A 15,586-nucleotide genomic window follows, 5' to 3' on the forward strand; every position below is an offset into this window, starting at 1 on the left:
TTATCCGGTGCAATATTGTTTAATTAAATTTTTTTTTTTTTTTTTTTTATGATATTAAAAAGGACAAGGGCGGGAGGTGAGTTAAAGCAAAAAAGAGACAGAAATATTTATACTCTATACAGCTATGATTAACAAGGAGACGGCAAGAACTGTGAAATCTTGAATGAGTTAGTTCTATGTTCATTCAATATTTTAGGTTCATAGTAAACAGTCCCAAAAGAATTCGAACGCATGGTTTTTTATTTTTAAAAAATTAATCAAGAAATTATGTTCATGGTACAGCAGTTTCTTATGTTTTAAATATTTTAATTAAAATTTTCATCTGCAAAATTGTAAGAATATGTAGGCGAATTATAATAAAGAAAAATAATCAAAAACTTATCAATATAAGTTGTAAAAATTTAATATTTAAGAAAATATAATATTAATATTAAAAGAATGTATAAAGATATAAAAATATATTTATTAATTTTTCTAAAATAAATTTAATAAACAATTAACTTCTCATTCTGAGGTAACTTAGTGTAATTATTGTGCGATTTTGTTATTCTAATAAGCGTTTTTATCGGATAGGAAAGTATGAACTTTTCCGTAGAACCGTACAATGAAATAGGTTCTGTAGAGTGGACACACAGACGATTATACCTCGTTTGTGGTGGAACTATGTAAATAGGTTCTTGTATATGCTAGCGTGGAACATCTTCCAGCATTTGACCGCTCGGTGTACCACCTGTATTGTGGAAAAACTATAATAATTGGCACAAGCGCGATTATATAAACAGGTCTTGAGACTCATATACCAAAGCCAAAGAGGAGATTTCCTCTTTGCCGAAGCTTAGGAAAAATCATTCGAAAATTGAGTCGTAACTAACTTGTGAAAAACCAACATGAAAAACAAGAAGGTTCTCGTTCTGCGCACGCTTGACACGCTATGAATATCTCAAACAGAGATAGGGACACTCTTTTCATTTCTTTCACCTTCGTAAGATCGTATACTTTATTAACCTTCCACGATGATTTTTCACGACTATTACACGACTAAATTTTCATGCGGTCTTCCTTAGCAAGTGCCGAGACCTACTTCTATGATCGTGGGTGTGAGCACTTTCATTTTTTCTCTAGTAAAACAAAGGAAAAAATAAACTCAAGCTCAAATCATCAAACGCCATCTCTTGGAGTCAATATTTTTAACCAAGAGAAAAAATAAACTAGAACTTGAACTTGAAATCACCAAATATGTATATCAAATAAAATAATTAGAATTAATTTTAAATTAGTGTTTCAATTAATAACATTAACTTGACTTACTCTTGTAACTAAACATAATAATAAAAGTTATAAAAGAACAAAAACGAACTATGTAATATTTAATTCCTGCCAAGCGACAATAAATAGCAATTATACTTTTATTTAATAATAATATTTTTGTCCTGAGAGTGTTATATATATATATCAATTTTTTTTATCATGTAAATTCATATTATTGTAGAAATAAAAATTATATAAGTTGGAAATTTAATATTGTATTTGTCTACGATAGATGGCGTTTCAATAGATATAAATGTTTCCTTTCTTTAAAGTTTGATGTTCTATGTTCTTTACCTTCTATCAACGCGTTGAACTGAATGTACTTCTCTTTTTGAGCGTGTACACGTTTCGCGTCGCAAGGCTTAAAGGTAAATATATGTATTTAAATGTAATTTATAATAAATAATATTGTTCATTTTAAGTGTGCCACCTATTCGTATATTAAATAATTAAATTTATTTATAATATAATATATTACATTACAAGATGATTTACGATACAATAAAGATTTCATTATTCACGTGTATTTGCTATTCATAATTTTTCTAATATAGTTAATTATATTATTATATTTCTCAAGTTTTATTATTTCAATATCATGTAATTGTACAAATTATTATACAAATAATTAATTATACAAATATCTTATACATTCTGTGTATAGTTAATAGTATCTGAAACGCAAAAATAGATTTCAGTATAAGGAGACGTAAAAAATTATATTTAGATTCCTATATATCTAATGCTAATTATTTTTCTTGATAAACGAATGTTGTTTGTTTCCAAATTCACTTATGTATAATACTAATATGCACTGTATATGATGATATAAATAATCACCATCTTTCGACTGAGAACTGTGATGGCAATTTCTTGCTGAAAGAAATTGATCAATATAAATAATGACGAGATATTAAATTCAAAAGAGCATTCAAAATGTGTTTCTTATTTCAGAATGCGTTACGTGGCCGCTTATCTTTTAGCTACCCTGGGAGGGAAAGCATCTCCTAGTCAAAATGATATTGAAAAAATTTTATCATCCGTTGGAATTGAAGCCGATACAGAAAAGCTTAAGAAAGTCATCTCAGAACTGAATGGAAAATCAGTAGATGAACTTATTGCACAAGGTACAACTTTAAATTTAAATATTAACACATACATATGTATAGATAAACTATGAAATAATTCAATGTTTAAAATATCTTTTTTACTGATATCTATAAAAGAAATGATTATTATGTGAATGTCAAAAGTTAAATTACTCGGCTCTATTTTATACGAATTTCTCAATTTCATCAAATTTCAGTTTTGTCAGATACACGTTCAATATTTTAACCCTTTGCGCTTAATGACTTTTTTAATCTGATGAAATGGCAACTCGAGATAATTTTATGCATACGTGATGAGTATCTTACAGGTAACAAAATGATTATATACACAAATTAATTTACAAAAACATTATATTCTAATAATTTATTTTAAAAAATTTACATTTTTAAAAATATGATTTTGTAATATTAATTTCTGTATCTTTTTGTATAATAATTTATAAAGCATTCACCAAGATGCATCCTTGCTTTGGCCAAAATTCTTCTTTGGTGACATTATGTCATATTTGCCAAATTGAATGTTATAATAATGTTCTCCCTCTTATATCTTTTTTGCAGTATAACCGTTTGTTTCAGTTACTATTTGTTTTATCGGTAAGAAATATCTTTAAAAAATTCAACGGTTCAACATTTGAGGATACCACCTGTGGCCTTCCAGGTATTCCGTCGGCTATGAATTTTATTCTTGGTGGTATTTCACCAGATTCTTTAAAAGGTGTCCATTCTGAATTATTAGGATCTTGTGGGGTATCACTGTCACTTTTGGATTTACTATCTATTATTTTAATCTTTCGATTTCTTACACTTAATACTATGTCACTATATCTCCATCACTGCTTTCATTTTCTTTATCAATAATTCCTTCATGGATACAATCGATCTCGTCTCTCAACAATTCAAAATCAAATTCATCTTCAGTTGAGCAAATTTCATTTCCCGAAATCCATTTTTTAGGGCTTCTAAGCTATACTACCATGATCGTTGAATCTGAATTAATGTAGGAGACGTCAGAACCATGGTTTTGGACGAGTTCAAGACTAAATATCTTATCTCCATTTCAAAGTGTGACATTTCACACTTCCTAACAAAAAACATAAAGAGCTAAGGAGCCTATTTACGAAAACATCTAGCACGACAAAATCTAGCATAAACAGAGACTTGCTTCTCACTTGTCATTTGAGTTGCCGTATGAAACGGTGTAGCGATTGTCGCCTCTTGAGGGCAAAGGGTTAAGAAACAAAGGGCTTATTTTCACGAACCTATTTATTACAAAGAAATGGCATAAATAATCGTAAATTTCAAGATATATTTTTAAAAATAATGTTTATAATCGCAATTTTTCTCTATGTTCCAATTTATAGAGTTGATCAGTAAGGCTTCTAAATGACTTGTCTATGTCTATTTTTATCTTAACGTGGTTTGTTTCGTTTTGGAAATAATGTTTTGTCAAATTAATTAAAAACTTTTGTTTCATTGATATCAATGTATTAATATTATTCGACATTCTACTAACACAGGTCATTTTAACAAAAAGATGTTTGATTCTTTCAGGGATGGAAAAATTATTATCCATGCCAGTTGGTGGTGGTGTAGCTGTTAGTGCAGATGCTGCACCTGCAGGAGGTGCAGCAGCCCCAGCTGAAGAAAAGAAAGGTAAATGTTATATGAATATATAATACAATTAAAAATTATATAAAAATTATTCACATGATTTCTGTTTACAGAAGAGAAAAAACCAGCGAAAGAAGAATCTGAATCGGAAGACGACGACATGGGTTTCGGTCTTTTTGATTAAAATGACCAACAATAATATCTGTATAATATTTGTGCAACATATGTATTATACAGTTTTGACAACAGCTCTGGAAATGAAATAAATTTTATTTTCAATTTATTAATACTTAATTTTATTAAATTGATACTTAACATACTTTAATTCAATTAATTCTTAATCATCCTTTTGTGTGTATATATTGTCGAATAGTTATAAATACCTATAGACCTCAAATTTTCTGAATTAATATTGCAACATACTTAACGTACTTTAATTCAATTAATTCTTAATCATCTATTTATGTGTATATATTGTCGAATAGTTATAAATACCTATAAACCTCAAATTTTATGAATTAATATTGCAACGATCTTCGTGCATAGATATGTGATTCAAAACTTCAAATTCTTGAAAAATCATAATGTTATAATACAACTTTTAATTATGATTACTATTTCCTTTACTGTAGTAGTAAGTTCTAGTGAGACTGGATATTAATTTCCTATACGAGGAAATGTACATGATAGAAAACGTATACGTAATGTACTCAATTGTGCGCCGTTGCAGCTTCATTCATACCAAGGAGTGGGGGTTGAGAATTGAAGAAAGGAAGGGGTGATGTTGGAGAGATTTGCTAGAAAATCCAGTTACGTGTATTCTTACGCTACCGAACGTTTAAATTGACTTAATTAAAACGATAATCGTGATTATTTGACATTCGGTTACAGGTCTCGTATAATGTAACTATTTGGATGCGTTTACAAACGTTTGGCAATATCAGAATATAGGATCGATCGAAACACTTTTGTACTTGAGGGACTATTTTTAGATAGAGGGGCGGTCATTGGCGGCCATGATGGGTGTCAGCGGCAAGTAGTGACGGCATTCACTTTGCGTCAGTTGGTTTTGTGCGCTGATGGTTGGACCGAGGTTTTTTGGTTGAGAAGAGCGCACTATAAGCCAAAACAGTTGTACATAGGAACGATAGACAGCCGCGATAGATTTTTCATTAGGTAACCGCGGCTGAAAAACCTCGAAAATTTTGGGAAAACATTAGGAAAATGACGCAGTTACTACCCATAAGGTTTCAAGAACATCTCCAGGTAGGTGACCTGCTTTCGTACCCGGCTCTTCTATTATTTCGACACGTCGTCAAACATCTTCATTTTCGCCAACTACATTTTCAACTTCATTTTACTATTATAACGTTCTTTTAGAAAATTTTTAGCTGCCAGTTTTATTGCTGTAACGAGGAGATACGAATTCGGTTAAAATACTTTTGAATTGACATTACTTTGACAGGTATAATAGTGATCGCATGTTCGTTCGTTATACTAAATTTTAATCAATTTATATGAACGTTCGTAATAGGATATTTAGAGGTTAACTAATCATAATATTATTCTGTATAGCAATGTCGACGAGAAAAATAAATTGATTTTTTTTATCAACGAGGGCCACGTCTACTCGACATATACGCCCCTTATTTCCGTCTTTATACATCGTGAATTTTCTAATTAAAATATTCGTTGTGTTTCGCAAATCTCGCGATAGCAATATGGAATTAGATTATGATTCATTAATTCGTCGGTAATTTACTTCTTTATAATAGTGATTTGCGATTTCGCGTGAAATAGCTTTTAATTGCAATCATGTATGATTATGTATTTTTTATTCTACATTCTAGATAAACTGCATTTAACTAATCCATTTCTCCCATCTTCCTGAAGCTGATGAAATTAATTCCTAGCGAGAAATATAATTTAGTTCAATAACAATTTTTATTAAATTTTCAGATTAGATAAAAATCAATGTGGAACACTTTTATGCTTATTTATCTTAAATTAATTATTAAATATGTTTAATATGAAATTATATTAAAAGCTTCCTCCAATAATTTTGATACATTAAAGTTATTTAAAGAATAAGATATTCTAATTGCAATTTATAGAATATTTAGATATATTTCAAGTAAAGAGATGTTTCTCAGTATGATAATTTGTTTTTGTCATTTTCTTTTTTCTAGCTTACAGCTGTTGGGATTAATGCTAATAATGTCAGCTTTAACACACTCACAATGGAATCTGATAAATTTATTTGTGTTCGAGAAAAAGTTGGCGATACTGCACAGGTAGTTATTATCGATATGAATGATTCTGCAAATCCAATCAGGAGACCTATTTCTGCAGATTCTGCGATCATGAATCCTGCAAGTAAAGTAATAGCTTTAAAAGGTAATAATTAATATAAAATAAATACATGGAACTTAATAATAAATTTAATAATATGTTTTATTCTTACTATTAGCAATGAAAACTCTTCAGATTTTTAACATAGAAATGAAATCAAAAATGAAAGCTCACACAATGACAGAAGATGTAGTCTTTTGGAAGTGGATATCATTAAATACTTTGGCATTGGTAACAGAAACTGCAGTTTATCACTGGTCTATGGAAGGAGAATCTACACCGAATAAAATGTTTGACAGACATTCGTCACTAAATGGCTGTCAAATAATTAATTATAGAACTGATCCAAAACAGACATGGCTATTATTGATTGGTATTTCTGCTCAGCACAATAGAGTGGTTGGTGCTATGCAACTTTATTCTGTTGAGAGAAAATGTTCTCAACCAATCGAAGGACATGCTGCTTCTTTTGCCCAATTTAAAATGGAAGGAAATGCAGAACCAAGTAACTTATTTTGTTTCGCTGTTAGAACAGTACAAGGTGCAAAGCTCCATATTATCGAAGTAGGTCAACCTCCTGCTGGTAATCATCCTTTCCCAAAGAAAGCAGTAGATGTTTTTTTCCCACCAGAAGCTGGAAATGACTTTCCTGTTGCTATGCAAGTCAGCTCAAAGTATGATGTTATATATTTAATAACAAAGTATGGCTATATACATATGTATGATATTGAATCTGCTACATGTATATTTATGAATCGCATATCTGGAGAAACTATTTTTGTCACTGCACCGCATGAAGCATCTGGTGGTATAATAGGAGTAAATCGAAAAGGTCAAGTATTATCTGTATCCGTCGATGAAGAAAACATAATTCCATATATAAATGGAGTACTACAAAATTCCGAACTTGCATTGCGAATGGCTGTAAGAAATAATTTGTCAGGAGCTGAAGACTTGTTCGTCAAGAAATTTAATTTGCTTTTTCAAAATGGTCAATACGCGGAAGCAGCCAAAGTTGCAGCAAACGCTCCAAAAGGAATACTTCGAACTCCGGCGACTATTCAACGGTTCCAACAGGTACCAACTACGCAAGGACAAACATCACCCTTATTGCAATATTTTGGAATACTTCTAGATCAAGGACAATTAAATAAATATGAATCTTTAGAATTATGTCGTCCAGTGCTTGTACAAGGTCGTAAGCAACTTCTTGAGAAATGGTTGAAAGAAGATAAATTAGAATGTAGCGAAGAATTGGGTGACTTAGTGAAACAAGCTGATCCAACTTTAGCTCTTAGTGTTTATTTAAGAGCTAATGTCCCTAATAAAGTTATACAATGTTTTGCAGAAACTGGACAATTCCAGAAAATTGTATTGTATGCTAAGAAAGTTTCTTATACCCCTGATTATATATTTTTGTTAAGGAATGTCATGAGAATTAATCCAGATCAGGGTGTAGCATTCGCCCAGATGTTGGTCCAAGATGATGAACCCTTAGCCGATATCAACCAAATTGTGGATATATTCATGGAACAAAACATGGTTCAACAATGTACAGCATTTTTATTGGATGCTTTAAAAAATAATCGGCCAAGTGAAGGAGCTTTACAAACACGACTTTTAGAAATGAACTTAATGTCTGCTCCACAAGTTGCTGATGCAATCTTAGGAAATCAAATGTTTACACACTATGACAGAGCTCACATTGCACAGTTATGTGAAAAAGCTGGCTTATTACAACGTGCTTTGGAACATTACACCGATTTATATGACATTAAGAGAGCCGTAGTACATACTCATTTACTTTCTCCGGATTGGCTTGTTGGATTTTTTGGAACATTATCAGTTGAAGATTCTTTGGAATGTTTGAAGGCAATGTTGACTGCTAACATAAGACAGAATTTACAAATCTGTATTCAAATTGCAACAAAATATCATGAACAGTTGACTACTAAGGCACTGATAGGTATTTATAATTTGCTAATAATGTTATTTTAAACACATATTGATTTGTGTTATTTATATTACTATGTATTGGTTTATTTACTTCATATCATCATTATTTTCAGATCTATTTGAAAGTTTTAAATCATATGAGGGACTGTTTTATTTCCTGGGATCTATTGTTAATTTCAGTCAAGATCAAGAAGTACATTTTAAATATATTCAAGCAGCATGTAAAACTGGACAAATTAAAGAAGTGGAACGAATTTGTAGAGAAAGTAATTGTTACAATCCGGAACGTGTAAAAAATTTCCTCAAAGAGGCAAAATTATCTGATCAGTTACCTTTGATCATTGTTTGTGATCGATTCGATTTCGTACATGATCTTGTACTGTATCTCTACCGAAATAATTTACAAAAGTACATAGAAATTTACGTTCAAAAAGTAAGTTTCATTAATCGTCATTCTGCATCGAATTTAATATAAGAGTTATAAATTTTGTAATGATTAAACTTTATGACAAATAATAATTGCAATATAGTTTCTAGCTTTATTTATTGTAATGGTGGTTTAATTTTAGGTAAATCCGTCACGTCTACCAGTTGTAGTGGGTGGTTTACTTGATGTAGATTGCTCAGAGGATATAATAAAAAATTTAATTCTTGTGGTACGTGGTCAGTTCTCTACTGACGAACTTGTAGAAGAAGTTGAGAAGAGAAACCGTTTGAAACTCTTACTTCCATGGCTGGAGTCTCGTGTCCATGAAGGTTGTGTTGAACCTGCAACGCATAATGCACTAGCAAAGATATACATTGACAGTAATAATAATCCAGAGAGATTTCTTAAGTAAGTAAATCTAAATATATCTTGACATAACAGAAAAATATATTATATAAAATGTTCTTTATTAACTAAATTTTAATTTTACAGAGAGAATCAATTTTATGATAGTAGAGTAGTAGGAAAATATTGTGAAAAACGTGATCCACATTTAGCGTGTATTGCGTATGAGCGTGGTCAATGTGATAGGGAATTGATAAGCGTATGTAACGAAAACAGCCTTTTCAAAAGTGAAGCTAGATATTTAGTGAGACGTAGAGATCCAGATTTATGGGCTGAAGTTCTTCTTGAAAGCAACCCTTACAAAAGGCCGTTGATTGATCAGGTAAGTTTACAGTAAAGAAAAATGATAAAAGTAGCGTCAATAATTTTTTAAACATTTAATGAAAATTTGTTTCTATAATTTTAACTATACTTGTATGCAATTGTTATGAAATTATCGAGATTTCTTTGTAGGTTGTACAAACAGCTTTATCAGAAACACAAGATCCTGAAGATATATCGGTTACTGTTAAAGCATTTATGACTGCTGATTTACCCAATGAACTAATTGAGCTTCTTGAGAAAATCGTACTCGACAGTAGTGTATTTAGTGATCATCGCAATTTACAAAATCTTTTGATTTTAACGGCAATAAAGGCTGATCGTACGCGTGTTATGGAGTACATCAATCGGCTGGATAATTATGACGCTCCTGACATTGCTAACATTGCTATTAACAATGAGTTATACGAAGAAGCTTTTGCCATCTTTAAAAAATTCGATGTGAATACGTCAGCTATCCAAGTTTTAATCGAGCAGGTTAATAATTTAGACAGAGCTTACGAATTTGCTGAAAGGTGAGCTATAATGAATTGAATTTGTAGAAAGTACCTATGTATGAAATTTGTAGAAAGTACTATGTATGAAATTTAGCGTGAAATAGTATATTAATGAACTGAATAACATAATTAGTAAAATGGTTGATTGTAATTCATTTTTTTTAAATTAATGGTCTGTTCTTATAGATGTAATGAACCGCCGGTATGGTCTCAATTAGCCAGAGCACAATTACAACAAGGTTTAGTGAAAGAAGCCATAGATAGTTTTATTAAGGCTGACGATCCATCAGCTTATGTAGATGTAGTAGAAACTACTCATCGAACTTCTCATTGGGAGGATTTGGTTCGTTACTTGCAAATGGCTCGCAAAAAAGCGCGTGAATCTTTCATTGAAAGTGAATTAATTTACGCATATGCAAGAACCAATAGACTTGCAGATCTTGAAGAATTTATTTCTGGTCCTAATCATGCCGACATACAAAAGGTAAGTTTTATGTATACATATTAGACACGTAATATTTATTTATGTATATTATCTCTAAAACAGATATATTTATGTCCATAAATGTAAATTTATGTTACTTGTTATTAGATTGGCGATAGATGTTTCGACGACAAGATGTACGATGCTGCTAAACTTTTGTACAATAATGTATCGAATTTTGCACGATTAGCTATTACGCTTGTTCACTTAAAAGAATTCCAAGGCGCCGTTGACAGCGCTCGCAAAGCGAATTCAACTCGTACTTGGAAAGAAGTTTGTTTTGCTTGTGTGGATAGTGGAGAATTTAGATTAGCACAAATGTGTGGATTACATATAGTCGTACATGCCGATGAATTAGAAGATTTAATCAATTATTATCAAGATCGGGGGCACTTTGAGGAACTTATTAATTTATTGGAAGCTGCTTTGGGACTTGAAAGAGCGCATATGGGAATGTTCACTGAATTAGCTATACTTTATAGCAAATATAAACCTCAACGAATGCGAGAACATCTTGAACTTTTCTGGTCTCGAGTTAATATACCGAAGGTATACTATTAATTACATTTAAAATATTTAAATATGAACAAAATGGAAAAGAATGTATTATATTTATTAATAAAATATATAGGTACTCCGTGCAGCAGAGCAAGCACATTTATGGGCAGAGCTTGTATTTTTATATGATAAATATGAAGAGTACGACAATGCAGTTCTTGCAATGATGCAACACCCCACTGAAGCATGGCGAGAAGGTCATTTCAAAGATGTGATTACTAAAGTGGCAAACGTTGAACTTTATTACAAAGCTATACAGTTTTATGTCGAATATAAACCCCTACTTCTGAATGATATACTACTTGTACTTGCTCCACGCATGGATCATACGAGAGCAGTTGCATATTTCAAGAGAACAGGGCATTTACAACTTGTAAAACCATACTTGAGGTCGGTTCAAGCATTAAATAATAAAGCAATTAATGAAGCATTAAACGGTCTACTTATTGACGAAGAAGATTATCAAGGACTCAGAACATCGATTGATGCGTTCGATAATTTTGATAATATTGCGTTAGCACAACAACTGGAGAAACATGAATTAATTGAATTTAGAAGAATTGCTGCATACTTGTACAAAGGAAATAATAGATGGAAACAATCGGTGGAACTATGTAAAAAGGATCGATTGTTCAGGTAAGTTGCAATAAAACATTTAAATATTCTATTTATATGAGTTTTCATTATTTATTTCTATTTTCGTTATTCAGTATTTTAATTATTGTGTTAACTGAATAGAGATGCTATGGAATATGCAGCAGAATCTCGCAATCCCGAAGTTGCTCAAGAATTATTAGAGTGGTTCTTGGAGAGAGGATCAAAGGATTGTTTCGCAGCATGTCTGTTTCATTGTTATGATTTACTTCATCCAGATGTTATTTTGGAACTTGCGTGGAGACATCGTATTTTACATTTCGCTATGCCGTATCTTATACAAGTTGCACGGGAATATATTACTAAGGTAATACCTCTCATAATTCAATATATTTAATTGCTGACATTTTATTATTATGATAATGACATATATTTTTTTAAAAGGTTGATAAACTGGAAGAAGCTGAAAGTCGCCGCATGGAAGAAACTGATCATCAAGAACATAAACCTATGATTATGCGTAAGTATTTATTTCTTAGTTTAAATATTTTTTAAGAATTTAAATAAATTATTAAAAAAAAAAATTATAAATTATAAATTTTTATAAATTGTACATGCGTGAAGAAGGCTGTGCTATTTAAAGGAAATATCTGTTTCTCTTTTGTTATATGAACAATTTTTTTATAAATTGATCTAGAGCAAAAAATAAAGATTTACAACTTTTCTTTGTATATATACACTAAAGCAATTTCTTATAACATATAAGTCTTATTCAACACAAAATTATGTAATTATTTTTGATATAATAATATTAGAAAAAAATTCTTGAAGAAATAACAAATATGTGTTATATATATTTTGTATCTTATCATATCATATGTATTTTCTATTTATAGCGGAACCTCAGTTAATGTTGACAGCAGGACCAGGTATGATGGCACCTGGTTATGCACCACAAGGCGTTTATGGAGCACCACCGCAAGGTGTCTATGCACCACCTGCAGCGGCGTACCAGGCTTATGGTATGTGAAACACAATGTGCAACACGTTCAGTAACAGAGATCAACAAAATCTACTTTTCTATAATATCTAGGTAGAACAAGATTATTTCAATAGCTCACAATTATATAAAATGCTAAAATAATATCATTAAAGAGAAAAGCGTTGCCGCAAGATAATTGTAACATAAATAAAAATAATGAATTCGAAGTAAACTACGAAATATTTAAGCGCGAATTTCTAGTTTATGAGTAACATTTATAAAATAATTAATTTACTGTTGAAATAATTAAAGAGTACACATTGACCATTGTTTATGGAAAAAAGGAAATAACCGTAATAAAAACAAAAAAAATACTTAAATATTTTGCGAATACACATCATATAACGAATCTTTAAAGGAGTATGCAATAGTAATAATTTTAGTAATCCATATTATATTGCAAAATTCTACATTCTACCAATTGAATTGGATTATTTTATGTTACTTCATAAAGTAACTATCGACATACTTTCACCGGAATATCGATGTATTGCGTACGTACGTGCCTTTGTTTAAGTATTGAAAGAAGTTTTAGTTTAAGATAATATAAAATTAACAATATTAAACAAAAATATTTGTAAGTTTCAATTCAATAAATGTGTCATGAAATTACACAGTGCTTCCTTTTTGGTAAAAGAAAAGAAGAAAATTGGGCTAAACATATTTAAGTGATTATTAAGAGAAATGATAAGTACTCAAAACTAACATATATTCATGTCCATCCAATGGAAAATGAAATATGGTGAAAATATTATTCTAATATATAATTTGTAGTAATAAAATAAAGGATCTATTTATTTAGATTCAATGAAAACGTTGTTGTCACAGTCAAATGTATGAGCCTCAAAATACCTAGCAAGATAAATAAAAGAGAGCGGCATATATCAGTACATCAGTATAACAACAGTGCAAAATAAAGCTGAGAAGTCTGTAAACTGTATGTAATGTATCTAGAAATTTAAATATAGTAAGATATGAGATACGTTTGTATGTCTGTCAGTATATAAGTTTAGTATCTGTGTGTGTTATTGTTGTGGCATGGATAAATAACAAATTTAGCATTTGATCAGGCAGCCAAAATGTGAAGTATAGAATAGTAATATTACATGCTTTCCTAAAGGAAAAAAAAGAAAAAAGAATGATAACAAAGGTAGCTCTCTGATATATTCTCACTAGACAGAGAACATATTTAATCCATTGAAAATATAACAAACTTTATAACGATCTCGTCATATTGATGTATGGATATATGTACTGAGACTTGTTTATGCTGGCTTACAATATTATAATCTTATCTTTTTTGTACACGTTACATTAAAGTATTATAACGCTTGTAAAGAAAACTCGGAGGTGTTATAAAATTATATGAACTAAGTAACAATTTTGTTTTACTAACGTGTTCATTTTTTTAGAAATATAACTTCAAGTTCTTTTTTTACTTATTGTATTTGGTTTACATAATGTATGTATAGTATCCTATTTGGATGTATTGTTCAGTATATTAATTGTATTAATGTATAATGACATTACAAGTATTAATGCAAGTTGGGTAGTCAGATTCCGATGCATATGTAGAAAATGACAGAATCGTGTTTGTTGACGTTTCTGTTCATTAAGTGATTCATATTGTCTGTATAAAATGCTCTACTAATAAATCAGGATCAAATACAAGATGTAAAAGGTATATCGGAAAAAATAGTACCTTTTTCTGGCATATCTTACATTCAATGTTCCTAAAAAGGAGCAACATTATTGCATAACACATTTTTAGTGACATTTTCTTCTGTCACATATTTCAAAAGGAATAGGAGATATGCACTTATAAATTGTTCTCATTATTCATAAATATGAAACAAAAGTTGAAAACTGGAAAATCATAACATCACAATGATAATGTAACAGAATATTATTCAAATATTTGAATAATGTTTGTTGCGATAATGACACTGATCACTGTGAGCAACTTTCGTTTGATATTTAGCGATTGCAGTAATTTTAGCTGCATATATTAAATAAAAGATGTTAAAATTAGATGATACAAAGAAGAGTCTGTAACATTCCCAATAATCACTTCACTTTCATTAAAATTATATAACGAATGAAAATGTAGATTGAAAAATGTATCTAATACCGTTCTGCAAAAAAGATAATAATGTAATTGTATCATTGTTTGAATATTGTGGATTAAAATAAAATATTAGTAAATTTAGAAATAAATATACCAAAATTGGTTGTTAATTACACGAATATACATATACATGATCAAAATCACATGTCTGTAATGTTGAAAGTCAGTATAAAATGTGAGACATTTGTCGCTATTAAATTTATTTCAATAAACAACTGTATGAATTGAATACACAGTTTACATTAATTTTATATTCCTATATATATTTCTTCGTTATATATTATATATTACTGTCTAGAATTTTTTTCACAGGTACTCCTATGTCAAATGCGACTAGATTTTTTTTATTAAGAAAAAGAATTTATTTTAAAAAGTTCTCGTTGATAAAAGAATTAATTTTTTTTGTTTGAAAAAAAATATATCTTTGTTTTATATATGTGTACATATACTCCTATATCAAAGGTGACCAGATTTTTTAATTAAAAAAAAGAATTTATTAAAAAAAATTCTCGTTTATAAGAGAATTAATTATTTTTGTTCGAAAAGTAATATATTTACGTTTTATGTATGTATACATATATCCTATTAGCACAATATTTATCTATTCAGTCATCAGGTGATATTTGTGAATCATATATACGAATACTCAATGAATTTTCAAAATCAATTTTCTTGGAAATAGAATCTTCTCCTTTCTTTTTTCTTTTTTTTTTCTTGGAAGCATCAACAAAATTCTTTTTTCACTTCTTTTGTAGGACAAATTGGTATTGTCCCATCTAGCATAATATTTTGCG

At 30.0% G+C, this 15,586-nt stretch overlaps 2 protein-coding genes, 2 long non-coding RNA genes and 1 other non-coding gene across 6 annotated transcripts; 3 read left to right on the forward strand and 2 right to left on the reverse strand.

Moving 5' to 3' along the window:
- Positions 1 to 443: 443 nt before the first annotated feature.
- Positions 444 to 1,111, reverse strand: LOC126914310 (uncharacterized). Its single transcript, XR_007709624.1, has 2 exons — positions 873 to 1,111; positions 444 to 730 (listed from the first exon to the last, which is right to left on the reverse strand). It is a non-coding gene; the product is annotated as an uncharacterized LOC126914310 (long non-coding RNA).
- A 428-nt stretch (positions 1,112 to 1,539) lies between these two features.
- Positions 1,540 to 4,311, forward strand: LOC126914970 (60S acidic ribosomal protein P2). Of its 2 annotated transcripts, none has more exons than XM_050719290.1 (4): positions 1,540 to 1,676; positions 2,263 to 2,435; positions 3,969 to 4,076; positions 4,147 to 4,311. In XM_050719290.1, coding segments are annotated over exons 2-4 (282 nt in total). In that variant the 5' UTR covers positions 1,540 to 1,676; position 2,263; the 3' UTR covers positions 4,149 to 4,311. The 2 variants fall into 2 exon arrangements, with proteins under 2 accessions (XP_050575247.1, XP_050575246.1); XM_050719289.1 differs by having other exon boundaries at positions 3,969 to 4,070; positions 4,142 to 4,311.
- On the forward strand, positions 2,124 to 2,196 carry LOC126915006 (small nucleolar RNA Me28S-Am982). Its single transcript, XR_007709989.1, has one exon. It is a non-coding gene; the product is annotated as a small nucleolar RNA Me28S-Am982 (small nucleolar RNA).
- Positions 4,218 to 4,675, reverse strand: LOC126914971 (uncharacterized). Its single transcript, XR_007709978.1, has 2 exons — positions 4,532 to 4,675; positions 4,218 to 4,419 (listed from the first exon to the last, which is right to left on the reverse strand). It is a non-coding gene; the product is annotated as an uncharacterized LOC126914971 (long non-coding RNA).
- Positions 4,676 to 4,784: 109 nt separating this feature from the next.
- On the forward strand, positions 4,785 to 15,021 carry LOC126914969 (clathrin heavy chain). The gene is made up of 14 exons (XM_050719288.1): positions 4,785 to 4,931; positions 5,021 to 5,294; positions 6,218 to 6,425; positions 6,499 to 8,346; positions 8,450 to 8,769; positions 8,906 to 9,171; positions 9,256 to 9,490; positions 9,622 to 10,004; positions 10,173 to 10,470; positions 10,579 to 11,019; positions 11,102 to 11,664; positions 11,767 to 11,989; positions 12,067 to 12,142; positions 12,519 to 15,021. The coding sequence occupies exons 2-14, from the start codon at positions 5,253 to 5,255 to the stop codon at positions 12,650 to 12,652; spliced, it is 5,037 nt and encodes a 1,678-aa protein (XP_050575245.1). The 5' UTR covers positions 4,785 to 4,931; positions 5,021 to 5,252; the 3' UTR covers positions 12,653 to 15,021.
- The last annotated feature ends 565 nt before the right edge of the window (positions 15,022 to 15,586 follow it).

Source organism: Bombus affinis, chromosome 3 (assembly GCF_024516045.1).
Source record: "Bombus affinis isolate iyBomAffi1 chromosome 3, iyBomAffi1.2, whole genome shotgun sequence".
NCBI classification, from domain to species: Eukaryota; Metazoa; Arthropoda; class Insecta; order Hymenoptera; family Apidae; genus Bombus; species Bombus affinis.

What these genes read in the sequence shown, in the direction of transcription:
- LOC126914970 (XM_050719289.1), top strand. Translation starts at nt 2,264, where the DNA reads ATGCGTTACGTGGCCGCTTATCTTTTAGCTACCCTGGGAGGGAAAGCA. An exon ending in AGATGAACTTATTGCACAAG is followed by an intron (nt 2,436 to 3,968) that starts GTACAACTTTAA and finishes TGATTCTTTCAG; the next exon opens with GGATGGAAAAATTATTATCC. An exon ending in CCCAGCTGAAGAAAAGAAAG is followed by an intron (nt 4,071 to 4,141) that starts GTAAATGTTATA and finishes TTCTGTTTACAG; the next exon opens with AAGAGAAAAAACCAGCGAAA.
- LOC126914969 (XM_050719288.1), top strand. Translation starts at nt 5,253, where the DNA reads ATGACGCAGTTACTACCCATAAGGTTTCAAGAACATCTCCAG. An exon ending in AATCCAGAGAGATTTCTTAA is followed by an intron (nt 9,172 to 9,255) that starts GTAAGTAAATCT and finishes TTAATTTTACAG; the next exon opens with AGAGAATCAATTTTATGATA. An exon ending in GCTTACGAATTTGCTGAAAG is followed by an intron (nt 10,005 to 10,172) that starts GTGAGCTATAAT and finishes CTGTTCTTATAG; the next exon opens with ATGTAATGAACCGCCGGTAT.